At 38.8% G+C, this 16195-nt stretch overlaps 1 protein-coding gene across 3 annotated transcripts in view; it reads right to left on the bottom strand.

Moving 5' to 3' along the window:
• Positions 1-16195, bottom strand: part of dph1 (diphthamide biosynthesis 1) — a 115945-nt gene that overhangs the window by 35695 nt on the left and 64055 nt on the right. For 2 of the 3 annotated variants that reach the window (XM_007554349.2, XM_016672643.1), the window contains exons 10-12: positions 7012-7090; positions 3719-3853; positions 1971-3370 (exon numbers count right to left, since the gene is read on the bottom strand). In XM_007554349.2, coding sequence (XP_007554411.1) covers positions 3278-3370; positions 3719-3853; positions 7012-7090 — 307 coding nt within the window. In that variant the 3' untranslated portion in view covers positions 1971-3277. Of the gene's footprint in view, positions 1-1970; positions 3371-3718; positions 3854-7011; positions 7091-16195 lie in introns of those variants that run through there. The other variant, XR_476424.2, reaches the window with a different exon arrangement.

Here is a 16195-nt window from a genome sequence, read left to right as displayed (position 1 = left end):
CATTTAAGTGCATAGCTGAAATAAAGTCTTTAACTTATTTAAGGACAGTCAAAGGTTTAATTCTTACATGCCTCAGCAGACTGCTCCTTTACTCCAGAGCCTGTGTGGCCGCAATGATCAAAGTTATATGACAAACTCTTAAAGGTCTCACTTATCCAGCAATGATTTTCCAGACATCACCTTTACTCACTGAGATTTCCATAAAAAAAGTCCATAAATCTTTATACATGATTTGGATTGTTAAAACTTAATTGAGTTATTATTAATTGTTGATTAATGGTTTATTAAACTGAAATGAGGTTCAATCTTTCAACCAATCGCATCCATTTAGTGTTGTAGTTTGGCCTCTGTGCAGCAGAGGGCACCGCTGGTCATCCTGAAGTGGAGTCAGCTGATACAGAAACAAAGAAGATGACGTCTATCCCACAACAGGAAAGAAATACTGTCCGAACAGGTTCCAGTGTGAGATGTATTGGGGAATTAAAGTGAATGCAAATAACATTTCTAACAGAAGTAAAGTGCATTTTATGATGTTCAGTTTTGAAATGTAAAACTGAATCGCATTTTTTTTTTGTCAGCCGACTCAAAAGACAAGTTTTCAACATTGGTCAACTAACTAGAATTGGATGATTGATGTTTGATCCACCATCAGTCATCAACCCTAACAAAAGGAAAAACAAAACAATCTTTTTGATCATAATTCAACATTGAATTAACATATTTTGCTATCTGGGTTGTTAGCTGACTGATAAGCTCAATCAACTTTAGATCAAATCATTAATTGATAACTTGGATCCTTAATAAAAGGTTTTCAAACTGTTTTACAGTGTAATGTGGAATGACAGGTTGAACATGATCCTAAAACAAAGTCTCAGTGCTCTGTGAGAAGTTCAAAGCCTGGAATATTGCTTTATGAACCTAACTCTACTGTAGACTCCACCACAGCTTTATTCTGAACATTCAGGGCATGTTCCTCGTCTTTAATGATGCTTTTTGTTCTCTAATAAACCTCTGAGGCCTTCACAGCACAGCTGGATTAAATTAGACACAGATGGGACACATTTACAGCTAGAAGTCTGGATTCTTTGAAGTAAATCATACACATTTTATACAGATAAACTTTACTTATCAGATTTTTATTTGTAAGACCTTTTGAAAACCACTTCACTTCACAAATATGAGCTACTTTGTGTTGGTCTGACATATACGACGGCATGTTAAGGCCACTGCAGGGAAAAAAGATGTACATTTCCACCAGAAAATCTCAAGGAATCTTGATTTTACTCAGAAAATTTCTAGAAAAAAACAAGGACACTTTTGACATGGAAAAGTAAAACAAAAATCTGCTAAAAAAAAAAAAAATCTCAAAAAACTTGAATCTGAAGTTGAAAATATCTACGTTTCAAAAGTCAAAAATGCCTGAGATTATTCTCAAAGTTTTTTCCAGACAATTTTTGACTTTTCAAACTTAGAAATGTACAACTTTTTCCAGAAAAATTGAAATTAATCCAAAAATTTTTGAGTGTTTGGAAGAAATGTACTATTTTTTTTTATTTTACCAACAATGTCCCCCCAATACGCTCTTGTAGACATGTATTGTAATAAAACAAAATGAAATGTGAAAAAGCTCAAGGGAAATAACTAATTTATAACTAAATATGCACAAAACATTAAATCTGATATTTATAAGTGTCACATGATGAAACCACGCGAGGAACAGATGCATCCAACAATTGCATTCCGGCGGATTTTCACTCCTGCTGTTTAATATCACTGAGGGACGAGATAAATGAAAAACTAATAACTCTAAACTGTTTGTTTCAATCCCTTTGCTCAGGAACAAAATCCACATGAAAAAGGGTGTTAAAAGCAGCTAGAAGTCGTACAAATTCCAAATGTTCATAAAAGTAAAATAAGTAAACTTGACCTTTAAATGACACTCGAGACACTTTTGCTTCACAAAAGCTATATTTAGAAATCAGTTTATATTTTATTGATTTCAACTTCAGATTAAAAGCAACGCACTTTATGTGGGGGAGGAAAGAGGATTTATAAAAAAAAAACTCACTCCTTTTTCCTGACAGAATATGCTAAAAAATAAATAAAACATCAGCTAAGAGAGAAAAAAAAATGAGAGAGAGAGAGCTCTGCTGGTCAATAATTTATTCCTGACCCCTCCACTGAGGATCACAGAGTCTGCGATGGGGAGTACAAAGCGCTTTAAAATATCTGCCACTAGCGGTGGGATGAGCATCATGAAAAATATTGATAACTGGCGGGAGAACTGCATCACGCTGATTTTTTGTTGCCGAGGAGAACAGATGATGAATATGACAAGAGAAGCCTGCTAGTAGCTGTGGCTGCATAAACCCCAAAAGACAACTCTATACAACCGAGACAGAAGCCAGTGATGTAAGGGAAGTTTCACAACTTCTTCCTCTGAGGCCGCAGCCGGCTACTGTCAATCAGTTACTGCTGCAGCGAAAACAGCAATATAGTGGGGTTGTTTTTTTTTTTTTCATTTTCTTCTTTTTTTTTTTATTTATTTATCGACAGGGTCCAACATCAATAAATAATGAGGATGGAGAACAGTCGTGACTAGCTTTGGCTCTCATCTAGGAACTTGCAGCTCTTGGCTTTGTAAACAGGCGCGCTGCATTTCAGAACAACCTCACAGGGTCCGATTTCTGATTTATTGTTCTGAAAATGGGAGTGGGCAAAGCGAGCCAGACGACATATTTTTCCGCCCGTACGTCCGCAGAACTCCCTCTCCACTAAAAAAAAAAAAAAAAAAAAAACACAGAAAACATCTGAGTGGCTCGGGAAATGTCAGGCAAATTACAGCGCTTTCTGACAAAACGGGCCGCGTTTGATTGAAGACGCCCACGTCAACAGACTTCTATTCCATACGGAGCCGCTCAAGGTCGGCTCTCGGTTCTTTCTCTCTGTCACAAATGTCTGTGCTGAAGAAAAGGTGAGGAGGGGAGTGGGGGGTGCATTGCAGGTAGATTTGAAGCAAATAAACACCTTCGTTATGAGAAAAAAACCCTCACATTAAAAAAAAAATAAAGCATACAGTCAAAATGTGAGTTTGTTTGATCTGCTGGGATGTGATTAGGGATTAGATCTTGCTGCTAATCCTGCTAATGAGGATAAAAACTCTTCTCTCTTTGCTTCTCGTCAGATCCGCTCCACCTCCCCGTCCCCTCCTCCCTCCCCTCTGACCTCTTTCTCTCTGTAAAAAGAGGCAGGCATGAGATGAATCAGACGGCAGCGATCACGAGGCTGTCATTCCCTCTTCACATCCGCAGGGGGCGCCCTGACTCTGCTCGCAAGTCTTGGCGGGGAGGGCTGGCTCGGTGCCTTGTTTCTGCAGGCAGGCGGTGGGACAGCATTAACACTTGGAACAGTGACAGTACCTACCTCAGACAGATTAGTGGGAATATTAGGCATTATGGCCACTGTGGGGTAGATTAACAGAGCTTCGTTCCAATTGAATCTTAACAGCAGAAAAACCTAGGAACTACATGAAGGTCAAGGTTAAAACCACACCTTTACGGGATGTTTTCTCCTGCTGGTGTTGTGCCGCCGCTGGGCCACTGGGTGTCAGTGTGGCGACATCAAATTTAGACCCAGCAACCATCTTTAGCATCCTGTTTTTTTTATTTTATTTATTTACTCATTTTTTTCCCTCCTGTTATCTCCGAGCCGTGCTCACCTGGGCGTGTCTCCGAGCGGGCCGAGCCGGCTGGTTTTCAGGGTGGTTGGGCGCCCACGGCCCCAAGCTCTGATTGGAATAGAAGTCCATGGGATACACTTCCTCCCAGCCTACTTCCTGCAGAGCAACAGCCGCCTGAGGAGAAGTAGGAACAAAATAAAACCCCTCAAAGAAGCGTCCTCAGCCTCTCGCTTCCAACCACACTTTGCAGAACAGTGAGAAGATGCCACAGTCTGAGCATCCGGGCAGGACGGGTGCTGTTGATACTAAGCTTGGGTAACACGTAGAGTTGTCGTGTTATCTCCATGCAGCTGCGCCGTGTGACATAACAGCTGTTAGAGGAGAACAATCGCACGAGCAGGACTGCAACACGACACGCTGGAAGTGCAGACCTGCTCCATATGGACGAGAAGTGACAGTGAATATTGATTATGAATGCAGGAAAGAGCAGCTGAGAGGCTGAACACATGAATGCAGAACACAAGTTTTAATGTTCCACTCGTTACTTCATCCAAATTGATTGCAGTGAGTTGTGTAAAAGACTTTCACGCCGTTTTTCTGAGATTACCGTAAACGCAAATGGGATGGATTTGGTTTGGATTTTGTGTAATGAGTCAAAATGACATGATTTATTATTATTGTGAAGTTTTTGGGCTTTTTCTTTTCTTTTTTACAAATAAAAATGTTAGAAAATGTGGCTTCCCCTTGTATTCAGCCCCTCAGAGTTGATACTTTATAGAACTAAAAGATTAAAGCTTTACATTTTCGAGTGGTTTGTCTTTGCCAGATTTGCATATAGGGATGAAAACAATTAACTGAATTGCAATTCAATTGTCAAAGAGTGGTTCACTAGATTAAAATTAGTTCTACTTGATTAAATAATGGTGTCTGTTTATATCAGTCTACAACCTGCGGCTCCGGAGCCACAGGTGGCTCTTTGAAAATCTTTGAAAATTATTCATTTTGGCTATGAAATTATGAAGAACTAGCTGATGCTTGTGCATATAAATATAACATATGGAGGGGCTTTTTCTTTGCTACAGTATTTGCATAACATTTCTAGAGAGAATGACACTAAAAGTACCAGTAATATGTTTTTAGATCTGTTTGTGCTTTTTATTTCCAGCATCACTTTCCATCCCACAGAAAAAAAAATAAATAAAAAATCCATTCTCGTTTAGAAGGGGTGGGCGATACAAACTTAAAAGTTTTATGATAATTTTTGCTACTATTGCAAAAACAATAAAAGTGAAGATAAGAACTATTTATTACTGCTTTTGTAAATAACTGTCTGGCTGTGACAGGAAGGCACAAAAATCAGACCCTCAAAAACATAAATATTGTTCTTGAAAACCAAAAAAAACAAACAAAAAAAAAACAACACTTTTTTGGGACACTGGTCAAGTGATGAAGTGAGATTTGTGTTGCTAAACTGCACACACTAACTACATTTAGTCATATCTTCAAATTGATTGATATTTACTGTTTGAACAAACAGAGGAGAAAACGGTAAACCTAACAATCCTGATAGTTTTAAGGAGTTTAAGACATCAATGATTAGAATTTATTGTAGCAATGATGAATGAAAATTCTTATCATGATAAGAAATTTATCACAATAACTGATAAATGATACAATGAATACCCACCCTGCTACTTGTTGGTTTATCACATACTTTAGCTACAATTTATCTGATAAGACTTCCTGCTATATGACGAGTCTAGGTTTTTATTTGGTGTGATTTTGGGAACTGACGATCTGACAGGATAACCCCTGACCCCCGCCTTCCCTGATGTCCAACTCTGACATTTACCGGGCTAAGACCACACAAGTGTTAAGGTATATGAACAGTGTTTTGATACTTTGGCTTAAGGATAATCTATGTGTGGACACACAGAACACCAAGAAAAAATATCTAAGATTAGTTTTCAAAGTACTACAATCTTTTTTGTAGTTAAATATATTCTATCAATTTGCCCCACCTGACATAATGCAGGGTTAAAAAAAAAGTCTTGAAAGATTATTCTGTTAGCAGAACAAATGTGACAAATATCAGCATTCTCTTCATTTCCTTCTTCACCTTTCCTCTCCCTCTGCACCATCAGTCTCTCATTTACTCCACCGATTAGCTGCTGCTCTCCTCCTTTTACCTCTTTCACACCGAGATCTTCCTCTCCATGGAAGCTAGCATCCCTCACTAATCTCTGCTCTGACAGGAGAGCCAAGTGTGTCTTATTGACTATAAATATAACATGAGAAGCACTGAAAATAAATGCTGTGTAGTCCCCCTCCCACCACCACACACCCTTCACCGTGCTCCCTACACCCTCCCCGTCTCATTCCTCTTCATCTTCATCCTAAACGCCACAGCGTCAGCCTACCCAGTACGCTCATGGTTATGAGACGAGGCTGAGTTGAGTCCCATCACAACCGTTCAGATACAAATTATTTCAATGCGCAGACTAACGGCTGTCGGGGAGAGCGATGGCCGAAAGAATGACAAGGGAATTTAAGGAAACAAATTAGTGCTTAGCTCATTTACAATGGGGGCGAGTTTCACATTTTCTTGTGCGTAATTATAAAGGGGAGAGAAAAAGGCCCCACCCAAAACAATCTTTTTTTTTTTTTTTTTAAATGGAAATGCTATTCTCATTCTAGACAGCTTTGCTCTCAAGTGGAAGTGCTTCAACAAGGTGCATAGTTGGAATTAAACAGAAGCTATTTCTATTCAAGAGAGCAATTTGCCCTACAGTAATTTCGCAAAGAAATCAGTGGCCCATCCATGAGAGAAATCCTGCTTCAAAGTAGTAATTAGATGCAAAACAATGAAAAAAACAAAAAAAACAAAAGTGTTTTCATTTGTTCATTTCCCAGCTGCGGCAAACTAACCCTCTCTCCGATGTCCGATTGTTCTCTCTTCCTCCTCTTTTTCTTCTTCTTCGAAAAAAAAACAAAGACAGCTGGATGAGGGGTGGGACTGTTTATCCCCAGGGCCAGCAGGGGGGGCTAGTCCTCTACTCGTAGCGTTTTCATATGTCGTGCTTCATGGTGTGGCCAGGATGGAATGAGAGTGACACTCCATCTCGAGCATCAACAGCCCTTGTTGAGAGCCACATAAATTCACTGTCCTTTTAGACACGCCACTGTAACTTGTCTCCTGTACTTTGATAAAAAGCCTCAAGATGCCAATCTGTAAAAGGCTCTGCGCTGTTAGGAAGGCCTGTACGTGTGTGTGTGGGGTTTTTTTGGGGGGGGAGTTTGGGGGCAACAGTGACTGGCAGAAAGGAGTTTACCTCATACGGAGACAGCAGGGGTTTGGAGAAGGCTGTTCCCCAGTCGATGGAGAGGCGTGGGCAGGCGATCTGGACCCACCTGTAGCAAAACAACAACGATAAAGAAAAGGCAGATCAGTGAGCATTCATGAGTGCAACAGGGGAAACATTTGATTTGATGTGTTGATTTATTTTGGACATGAAAGCAAACGAAAACAACAGGAAACATGTCTATATCTGCAGTGTGAAACTTTTATAAAGAATATGTTTCTTACAGATTTGTTGTAATCATCATGTTGTGACAGTATGTTGTGAGACAGATAATCTGTGAAAAGACTGAGTTCCTCCACCAATAAAACAACCAATTAGAACCAAGACGAGGGTCTTAGCGCTGTCAATCAACCTCATGTACTTTACTAAATTGTACTAATGATGGAGAAACAACTTATCGTTACAGGAAAACTATTTATCTGCTATTATTGATGTCTATGCTAACAAACATTAGCATTCACAACAGACTAAGCTAGCAGTAGCGTCACAGAGAATGAGGGGTTGAAGAAGATCAGATTATTTCCTGGAAGGAGCTTGCTTATTATTTTACGCAAATATTGTGGTCTTTCATAATTAACCAGGTCAGGAAATTTGTATATTTTTGATTTTAAAGATAGAGTTTGTATGATATTTGAAGTTAGCGTTATTAAAGGTACAATATAATATAAAGTCTGCAAAAGATATGTTCCAGTGTTATTCCCTCATCAAAAATAAACCTAATCTGAGCTCATTACACCAGCTAGTTGTCAGTGAAATGCTGGTAAAAAATGTTGCTAAGGGGTTAGTAGAGGAGTGATATTATGATGACTTCCTGAAGGTGGAGCTTCAGAAAGAGTAGGAGTTTCTTAAAAGGACAGAGGCCCAATTTCAAGGCATTAAATAAATACTAAAAATACCTATTTCTTTCAAAGCTGCATTTGATATATACCGCTTTTTCATCACAACTGAAGTTAGTCCTCGTTCAGCAGATCCTCATATTGACACTCCACTTAAAGAGGCAGTATTCTGTATTTTCTAGGCACATAGTGCCATTTTATAGTATAATCGAGTAACAGTCATCCATTCACACACAACATAACCTTGTTGTGTATTACGTCTTTGTTTGTTCGTTTTTTATGTCTATGTGGACCATGAGTCTGTTGAAATAAAGTAATCAATCAATCACTCTTATGGCTCTGTTTTTGTGGTATTGTTAGTGATTTAGTTGTGCATTTACAAGTGTTGCCCTATGCCTCGGCACAGTAACTCAGATATGGTAAAACGTGAAGCTGTGATGAAACCTGAGACAGAAAGTTGCGATTAGAAAGGCAGGGCACATCTGCAACGGCACGTTGCATGTGAATTCATGATGTAGAGGGGAAAGCCTCCCTTCACCTGAAAACCAGCATCTGTTGGTGCTGATGTGTAGCACGTCTTAAGATGGTTGGACCGCAATAAGCAGGAATGAGAAGGTAAAGAAAGCATGCAGTGGTCTAGTCCTGACTGACTGCGGGAGGCATCAACATAAAAACAAAACAAAAAAGAAGAAGAAAAAAAAAAGAGGATATCAGGGGTGAATAGAGAGGAGGAGGGAAAAAAATGCTGCGAAAGAAAAGAGGGAGAGGTTAGGTGAGTGTGAATAAAAAAGCTACAAGAGCTGGTCTCCACGGAGGTAGCCTACATAGCTCACAGACAGGGTGGTGGGGCTGTTTCAGAGAGATGGGGAAGGGGTGGGCAAAAAAAAATAAATAAAAAAAGCAAGAGAGAGAAGGAGAGAGAGGAGGAGGAGAGAGATATGCAGTGATAGAAGAAAGACCAAAACAGGAGGAGTGGTCGAAGAGGCAAAGACAAGAAGGAGCGAGAGACATGGGAGGAAAAAAGGAGGGAGAAGATTGTCAGGGAGGAAAGTGTTTACTCTGGAAAATGCATGAGAGGAAGGAGGAGGAGAGTGTGGATGTAAACAGCTGCAGGGAGGAGTGAACAATGGGGAAAATGAAGACGGAAAGCAGCTGGGGGTACAAGGGTTAAGTTTCACAGATCAATGCTATCCACAGCTCCATCTCTGCCGAGGCAGCGTGTCTTACTTTGTCCCTAATCCTTCTCACACAGCTCCGCAGGAGATACGGGCAAATATGGATTTACCTGCTGCACGGGAGAAGGAAAAATAAAACAAAAAACTAAAACTCTACACGTAGGTTAATTTCGACTACAACATACCAGCCTGAGAGATGGGAGAAAAAGGATTTGAGGCAACAAAAAGAAAAAAAATAAATATAGAGAACATAATTTGCTCATGTGAACCTTACTGCGGTAAATTCAGCCTCTTTTGTTCGTTCCTTGTTTTCCCAACTTTCACAGTTTCTCAGCTGCAGAGCAGACTGTGGCTCAGACTTCCGTCTTGGAAATATATCCACACCTCCTAGGCAAAATGTGATTTTCAAATTATGTAGATTCTTCTCTCGTGGCTCCCCAAAAATTTGTATTCGTCTTTCCAATTCCGAAGTCGACCGAGTCAGAGCCGACTGCACCAAACATCAGCCTCCTAACACACACGGCTCTGCTGAGTTTAGGCCAAGAGTGAGATGGAAAGCACGGCGTTTAAGTCCAGTAACTGCTTTGCTCTAATCACAACCCTGTGAATGTTGTAAATCCTGTGACCCATAAGAGAAAAAATGTTAGATTGTATGTAAATTGTTGTTTAAATAAAACAACAATTTACTTAAGTCAATAATTCCTTAGTACTAGTTCCACTATAGACTTTAACATGACAAAAATGCTTTGTTATAAATGGAATAATATGCCAGTGGAACAAGTACACTGTCATCAATATTAAGGAATTATTGACCTAAAACAAGTTCCTACATTATGCTAAAAGGTTACTTGTAAGTTGTCTTTTTGTCGTATTGAGATATTTGCACTAAACGTAGACCAAAAGTACTTGGTATGTCTTTGTGCTTTTGTAGCGTAAGCATATTTTTTCTTCATTTACATTAAATTGTTTTTTTTTTTGCCCATTATTATTTTAACTTCATTTAATAATTCTAACTTGGTTCTTCTAGATACAAGTACAAATATGTATATATTTCTTATAAAAGTGACAAAGACATTCTCTTGTAGAGAAGTTCATACTGTCTTGACATTATGACTCAATGCAACATCAAAATCAATCTGTTTCACCAGAATTTTTTGGTTAAGGTCAACAACAACTAGTAAATATTTGTAAAGTGGGTTAGCAAATGACACACTTCAGTTGGTTAAATAAAAATGTCATAAATAAATCAATTAATCCAGAGTATAAATGTTTCCCTACACTTTCCAATGCAAACTAGCTCATGCGTAATATCAGGTTTGCCATGTAATTAGCATCAAATGTCTTTCCCTGGTGAGGAAATCTATCCAAAAAGTAGTATCTTAAAAACCCTGTGTTTCATTGTGATGATAGTTTGTTCAAGGTCATGTGCCATTTCAGGTTTTCAAAACATACAAGTTTGTGCATGGAGGCCACATTTTATCTTAGTCTTTCACATAAAATACATTTTTGGTTTTAATGATAAACTGTGAAAAAGTTGAAGGCATATGAAAGCTTTTGAAAGGCATTATAGTCATGGATCAGTTTTATTTTAAAATAAATTTCCATGTTTAAAATTGCTGATCAAATTGTCAGATATCAGTATCCAAAGGCAAAGCTTTTATCTGCAGGCGATCAATAAGTTCTTTAAGATGGAACTCTACTCTCTTGTGACACTATTACAGTCTTTGTAAAGATTCCTTTACACCATTTTCTATCATTTTTTCTCGTGGATTTTCATATTACAAAAGTTCTCCTGGATTCTGATTGTAATCCGACTTTCACAGTTTGTCTTAAATTCAAAGATCCCTTCCAAAATTCATTTTGCTGAATCTAAAAACCACTTTTAAGCAGACACAAAACAGTGACACCAGATACAGCCACATCTAACGTCTGGATATCTATAATGAGCAAAGAGTAACGTTTTTATCAATCAGGTTTTCATTTGGATGAGAAACAGGAAGACGTTTGAGCACAGGCATGCAGCTTTGACTTGATAAAACAAAGGAAAGGTATGCAGCTTTTCTCGGCATCAAGCAGGACGGTGGGATGGCTTTTGAGAGGCAGCGCATTCAGACGCTGCATCAAAGTAAATGAGACGTGAAGACTGCAGATTCCAAGACTCTGCTAAATAAAACATCCTGTCATCTAAATTTGATCTAAAATGTTTCATCATCCAAATTCAGTTTAATTCAATTCAGTTTTTCAATGTAGCACCAATTCACAACATCATCTTAAAAAAATAAAAAATAAAAATAAAAACTGAATTCAATCAAATCAGACAGATTCCAAGTCAATCTAATTTGATCTAGTTGATTCACTATTTTTCTGTGCAGTTCAAAGGAGAGGAAAATTAATGTTCCAACACACAAGAGAACAACAGGATTTTGGACCCTGACCCAAAACAAGGCATGTCATCCAGAAACTAAAGAACATAAACTTCCTGAATACCAACAAGCCTAAAAACGATCGGAAGAGAGAGTTTTGGCAAATTTATTAAATGATTATTAAATTTGATTGAGTTTCTTATTTGTGTAAATTGTTTTTTTTTTGTTTGTTTGTTTGTTTTTTATTTTTTGTGGCATATCAACAAAGTTTTCTACACATTTATAATGAAAACGCAGCTTCTTTGATTGATTGGCTTGCAAAGTGCCCCGAGCTAAACACAATAGAAAGTCTCTGGGGTATTGTCAAGAAAAACCAGATCTAACAGATGAGCTGTTGCATGCTGTTAAAGCCAATAAGTGCAGCAGATTTACAGCCACAAGAATTTAATAATTAAAACAAATGTACTTCTCAATGACATTCTAATTTGGTGGGACGGTAGGAAAAACGTAGTAATCAAGAGCTATGAAACAAGGAGAAACCAGTACTGAATGAAGCATGAAAAAGAAAGAAAAAGCTACCATTTAGTGTCAAATGAGGCGGCATCATTTTACCACGAGAAAGTCAGTTGACATAAAGAATCTATGATTATGACTTTTATTTACTCCTAAAAATGCGTCGACTTCGACAGAAAGTGGAACCTTTCAAATACAAAGACGCATGCCGCGATTAGAGGAGCGGGATTCAGGACCGGTGAGCCCCCACGCTGGGACGTATAAAAGCTAAAACCATGTGACATTTTCTGCAGCTATGCAATATGAGCTCCAGCTTGGCCATACTGCATTACCTGCTGTGGACCATTACGCCCCAACATTAGGGGGAGGAACCTCCACCTGCACGCTCCCGCTTCGTTCCAACTCTTGGCTTCGAACCGCTGAAAACATTAAAAGCTAACAACTCAGAGCCGAGGAGAAATGGTGCTCACCTTTAATGCCAGGGCATAATTGAAATAAAACAATCAATTTTGTTTAAATGTGGCCCAAAATTAAATTTTAAACAGAGAGATAAGAAGGGCACTGCATAATGTTTTGCTGTCTTGGATAAGAGTGTGTGTGTGTGTGTGTGTGTGTGTGTGTGTGTGTGTGTGTGTGTGTGTGTGTGTGTGTGTGGTGTGCAGATATGTGTACATTAGTTTAAAACCTGCTTGGGGACAGACTAATTACACACTTAAGAGCATATGCTAATGGTGCCTTTCTCAGTCCATGGAAAAGTATGTGAGTGTTTAATGACAGAGACAGCCTGGGGGTGGGCTCTGTGCTGCGCGCTGTGTCTGATGGTGCTAGGCAGCTGAACACACTTCATCTACCTCCCAATCTGCCCTTTCTCTCTATGCTTCTTACTTCGGCTTTGATGCAGCCTCAACCTCGTGCCGCTTATTGTTCATCACCGTTACTGTAAGCTGATGGAGGATGCAGGTGTTGGTGCAGGCTAATCAGAGCAGAAAAGACACAGTAAAAAGAGAAGATCAAAAAATACTTTATTGCAGTTTCTGCAAGTGTATTGTAAGCCTGGCGGGCCACCAGGCTTTAATTGCACCACCACCAGGCTAAAAATTATTTATTTACTGTTTAAAGACAGGTTAAAGAGTCTCTTTGTTGAGAAGCACAATGGCAAAATAAAGTGGTCAGTATCTGTACACATATGGAGACTGAGGTCAGGTGTCTTTTTTTTTTATTCACTGGACCTTTGTTACCATGGCCTGTCTTTATCAGTCTACATGCCAACAACTTCAGCTAATAAAGTGAGAAGTCTTGAATAAAAGGATGAAACATTTGGACACTTCAATTAGGTTGGAACAACTGAAGTGCAATAAATGCATATTTATTAAAATTTTATTACGTATTTAAACCTTTTTACTTAAATTTGGAGGAGCCTTCATTGCATCGATGTGACCTAATCAGCCTTCAAAGAATGCAGCCTCTGTGTTTAGACTCACCTGTTTATTGTTGTCAATAGGTTACCGATTAAAACCTCCTATAAATTTGTTCAACGTTGTATAGCAGATCAAGTAGAGTCCTTCCTTTCGTACTTCAACCACTCTCCATAGTTCTTTAACAGCCAAGTGTAAGGCTTGTTCACTAATGCCAAAGTCTCTCGTCATCCCTAAGGTGGATGTTGCAACAAAACCTCCACATCACATCTTCCCTGGATAAATCTTTGCACTCCATTCTTGCTGTCTAGTCTCTGCTGCAATATCACAACATCAGTCTTTTTCTCCAAACGGCTTCTACACAGCTTCTTCCCAAGGCGGTGACTGAAACAAACAAAGCCTCTTGCTGGGTATCAGACCAAAAGACCCGGTCAGGCCACAGGTGGTTGCTATCCAGGGAAGACCTCCCAGTTGCTGCTTCACATCGTCCAGCATCTGTAAATCCCTGGCTGTCTTCAACTCGCCAAAGTAGTCTATACTGGTAACCTTAGATACCTTTAAGTTTAAGATTTTAGGCTGCCTGAGTGGTAAGATGTTGATGTTTCGCTACAATGAAGCATTAAATGCTCCTCTCAGAGGAGTTTAGGGGCCAAACCCGTCTCTTGAAAGACGGTCACACGTAACAATCCCCTCTGCAGCAACATCACACTTGATACAGATGAGTCAGGCCAGACAAAGATTGATGAGTTTCATTCTAGGCAACATATGTTCACTGCTCTAAGGTAGGACTGCAGAAAATCTTCCAAAGGTGGTAATAGTGGTAAATAATATCATGCTAAATATTAAATTAACATAAAAAAGCATAGACATAACACATAGGATGCTATTTATTGCAATCCAAGCTGCTCTTTTCAATATGAGTATTGTACACACTGTTACTGGGATGGTGAAATATTCACAGTATAATGTGAAGCCTTGCACAATAATGCAGCCTGGGTGCTTTACACAGCTGCATCTAACTTAGATTCAGCTGTTTGGCTGTTGAAAAACATTCCATGTTCACAATGTTATTAAGATAATCTGAGGTATACATGAAGTTTTGAGGTATGCAACTATGTACTATGCAGAAAGTTGACCATCTATTCTCTACGCACATGGGATAATTGCTGACATTCCTAATTACTTTATTAAAAGATTACTAATAGTTGACTGTGGAATCTTTAGTTGGGAGGAATTCCTTGACTAGTCTTATTTTACCTTCATATGAAAACATTTATGAATAAATAACTGCCATCACAGATGTGCAAGTTACCTACAAAATGTTTCCTAATATATCCTCATAATATAACAGATGCTAACTTTTAAAGGATCACTGTTACGTAAAATTGACTTTTTTGAGCTTTAAATTATATTACAATATATTCATATTGATTCTTTCATGCATGCTTAGGAAATCCTTTAATTTCCCCATGACTACCCCACTCAGCTCCTTCAGTAGCAATTAGCAAACGGATTGCGCAATGGGGCATCAGCTAATTATACGAGCTTCTTCTCAGAGCAACGCTGGTAAAAAAAAAACAAAACAAAAAAAACAAAAAAAACAAAAAAACATTTTAAGGGTTAAAAGAAGAGTCATGTTGTGATGACTTCCTGAAGGCGGATTTTCAAAAAGAGAATGAGTTTTTAAAGAGACAGAGGCCCTATTCCAAGGCGTTAAATTTCAAAGTCAAATTTCTTTTCACCCATATTTCACATATAGCATTTTTATAACAATTGAAGGTAACATAGTTACTTAATTGTGTTATAAAAATGGCACTATGTGCTTGGAAACCACATAATACTGCCTCTTTAAAAGTAGACTACTTAGCTGGATGGTCACTTTTGGCTCCATCTCAGTGTCAATTTGCTTTGAATTTAGACTCAACCTAATGAAGATTCATAAAATATCTCTCATTTCATGTGTTGTTTTGTACAGCTTTTAGTTAGATGCATGTTTCAAATTTGCAAACACTGCATTTTCATTTACATTTCGTGCTGCATGCCAAGTACTTAAAAAAAACACAGGGTTGTAGTTAGAGCCTTCATTTTGTATTCTAGACTTTTCCTTTACATCGAGGCTATACTTGCTACCAAAGCAGATCTTGTTGAAAAGCTTTTTGTCTGTAATGAGGGTTTGTTTTGGTTGGGTGAATCGTGCCTGAATTACATAATTTCAGTGTTGCACTTGCACGTCAGTCTGAGGAGGAGCACAAAAAAAAAAAAAACAAACAAAAAAACACACAACAAAACAAAAGAAAAGAATCGCTTTAACTACAATCTCCGGCTTTCCAAACACGGCCCCCTCAAACTATATCCACGTTTCTCTGGCTCAATCTCTCTCAGACCTTCTGTCCCTATCTCACCCACTCCTCCCTCACACATCACACCTCTCATTACTCCGCAGTGAGAGGCCAATCCGAAGAAGGTTGAGTGCCAGCGCCTTGGTGATTGGAGCTGTTGCAAATCAGTGGCTCGCTGACCCCTTGTCCATCTCCGACGCAGCCTTTGCAGCTGGAAGTCCGATAAATCAGACAAAAACCGAGACGCGGAGTCAGACTGCATCTGATGTTTCATCGGAGTAACTTGAGGAGAGCGTTTCTAAAGATAGGAGTGAGCGTTGCTGGCCGGGGTGTTTGAGAATATTTCGCTGTCTTCAATTGTTATTTTCAGCAACGTAAAAAAAATAAAATAAAATAAAATAAATAAAATTTATTGACAAGTCGGGTGAATTTTTACTTTATTGTGTGATCAAATAAGTTATGTCAGGAGGATCCGAGAGTCAGTTTCTCTATTGACATTAGATGACTATGCAG

The sequence above is a fragment of the Poecilia formosa genome, unplaced genomic scaffold (genome assembly GCF_000485575.1).
Source record: "Poecilia formosa unplaced genomic scaffold, Poecilia_formosa-5.1.2 Scaffold63, whole genome shotgun sequence".
In the NCBI taxonomy this organism is placed as follows: Eukaryota; Metazoa; Chordata; class Actinopteri; order Cyprinodontiformes; family Poeciliidae; genus Poecilia; species Poecilia formosa.
This window is presented reverse-complemented; position numbering and strand designations above follow the sequence as displayed.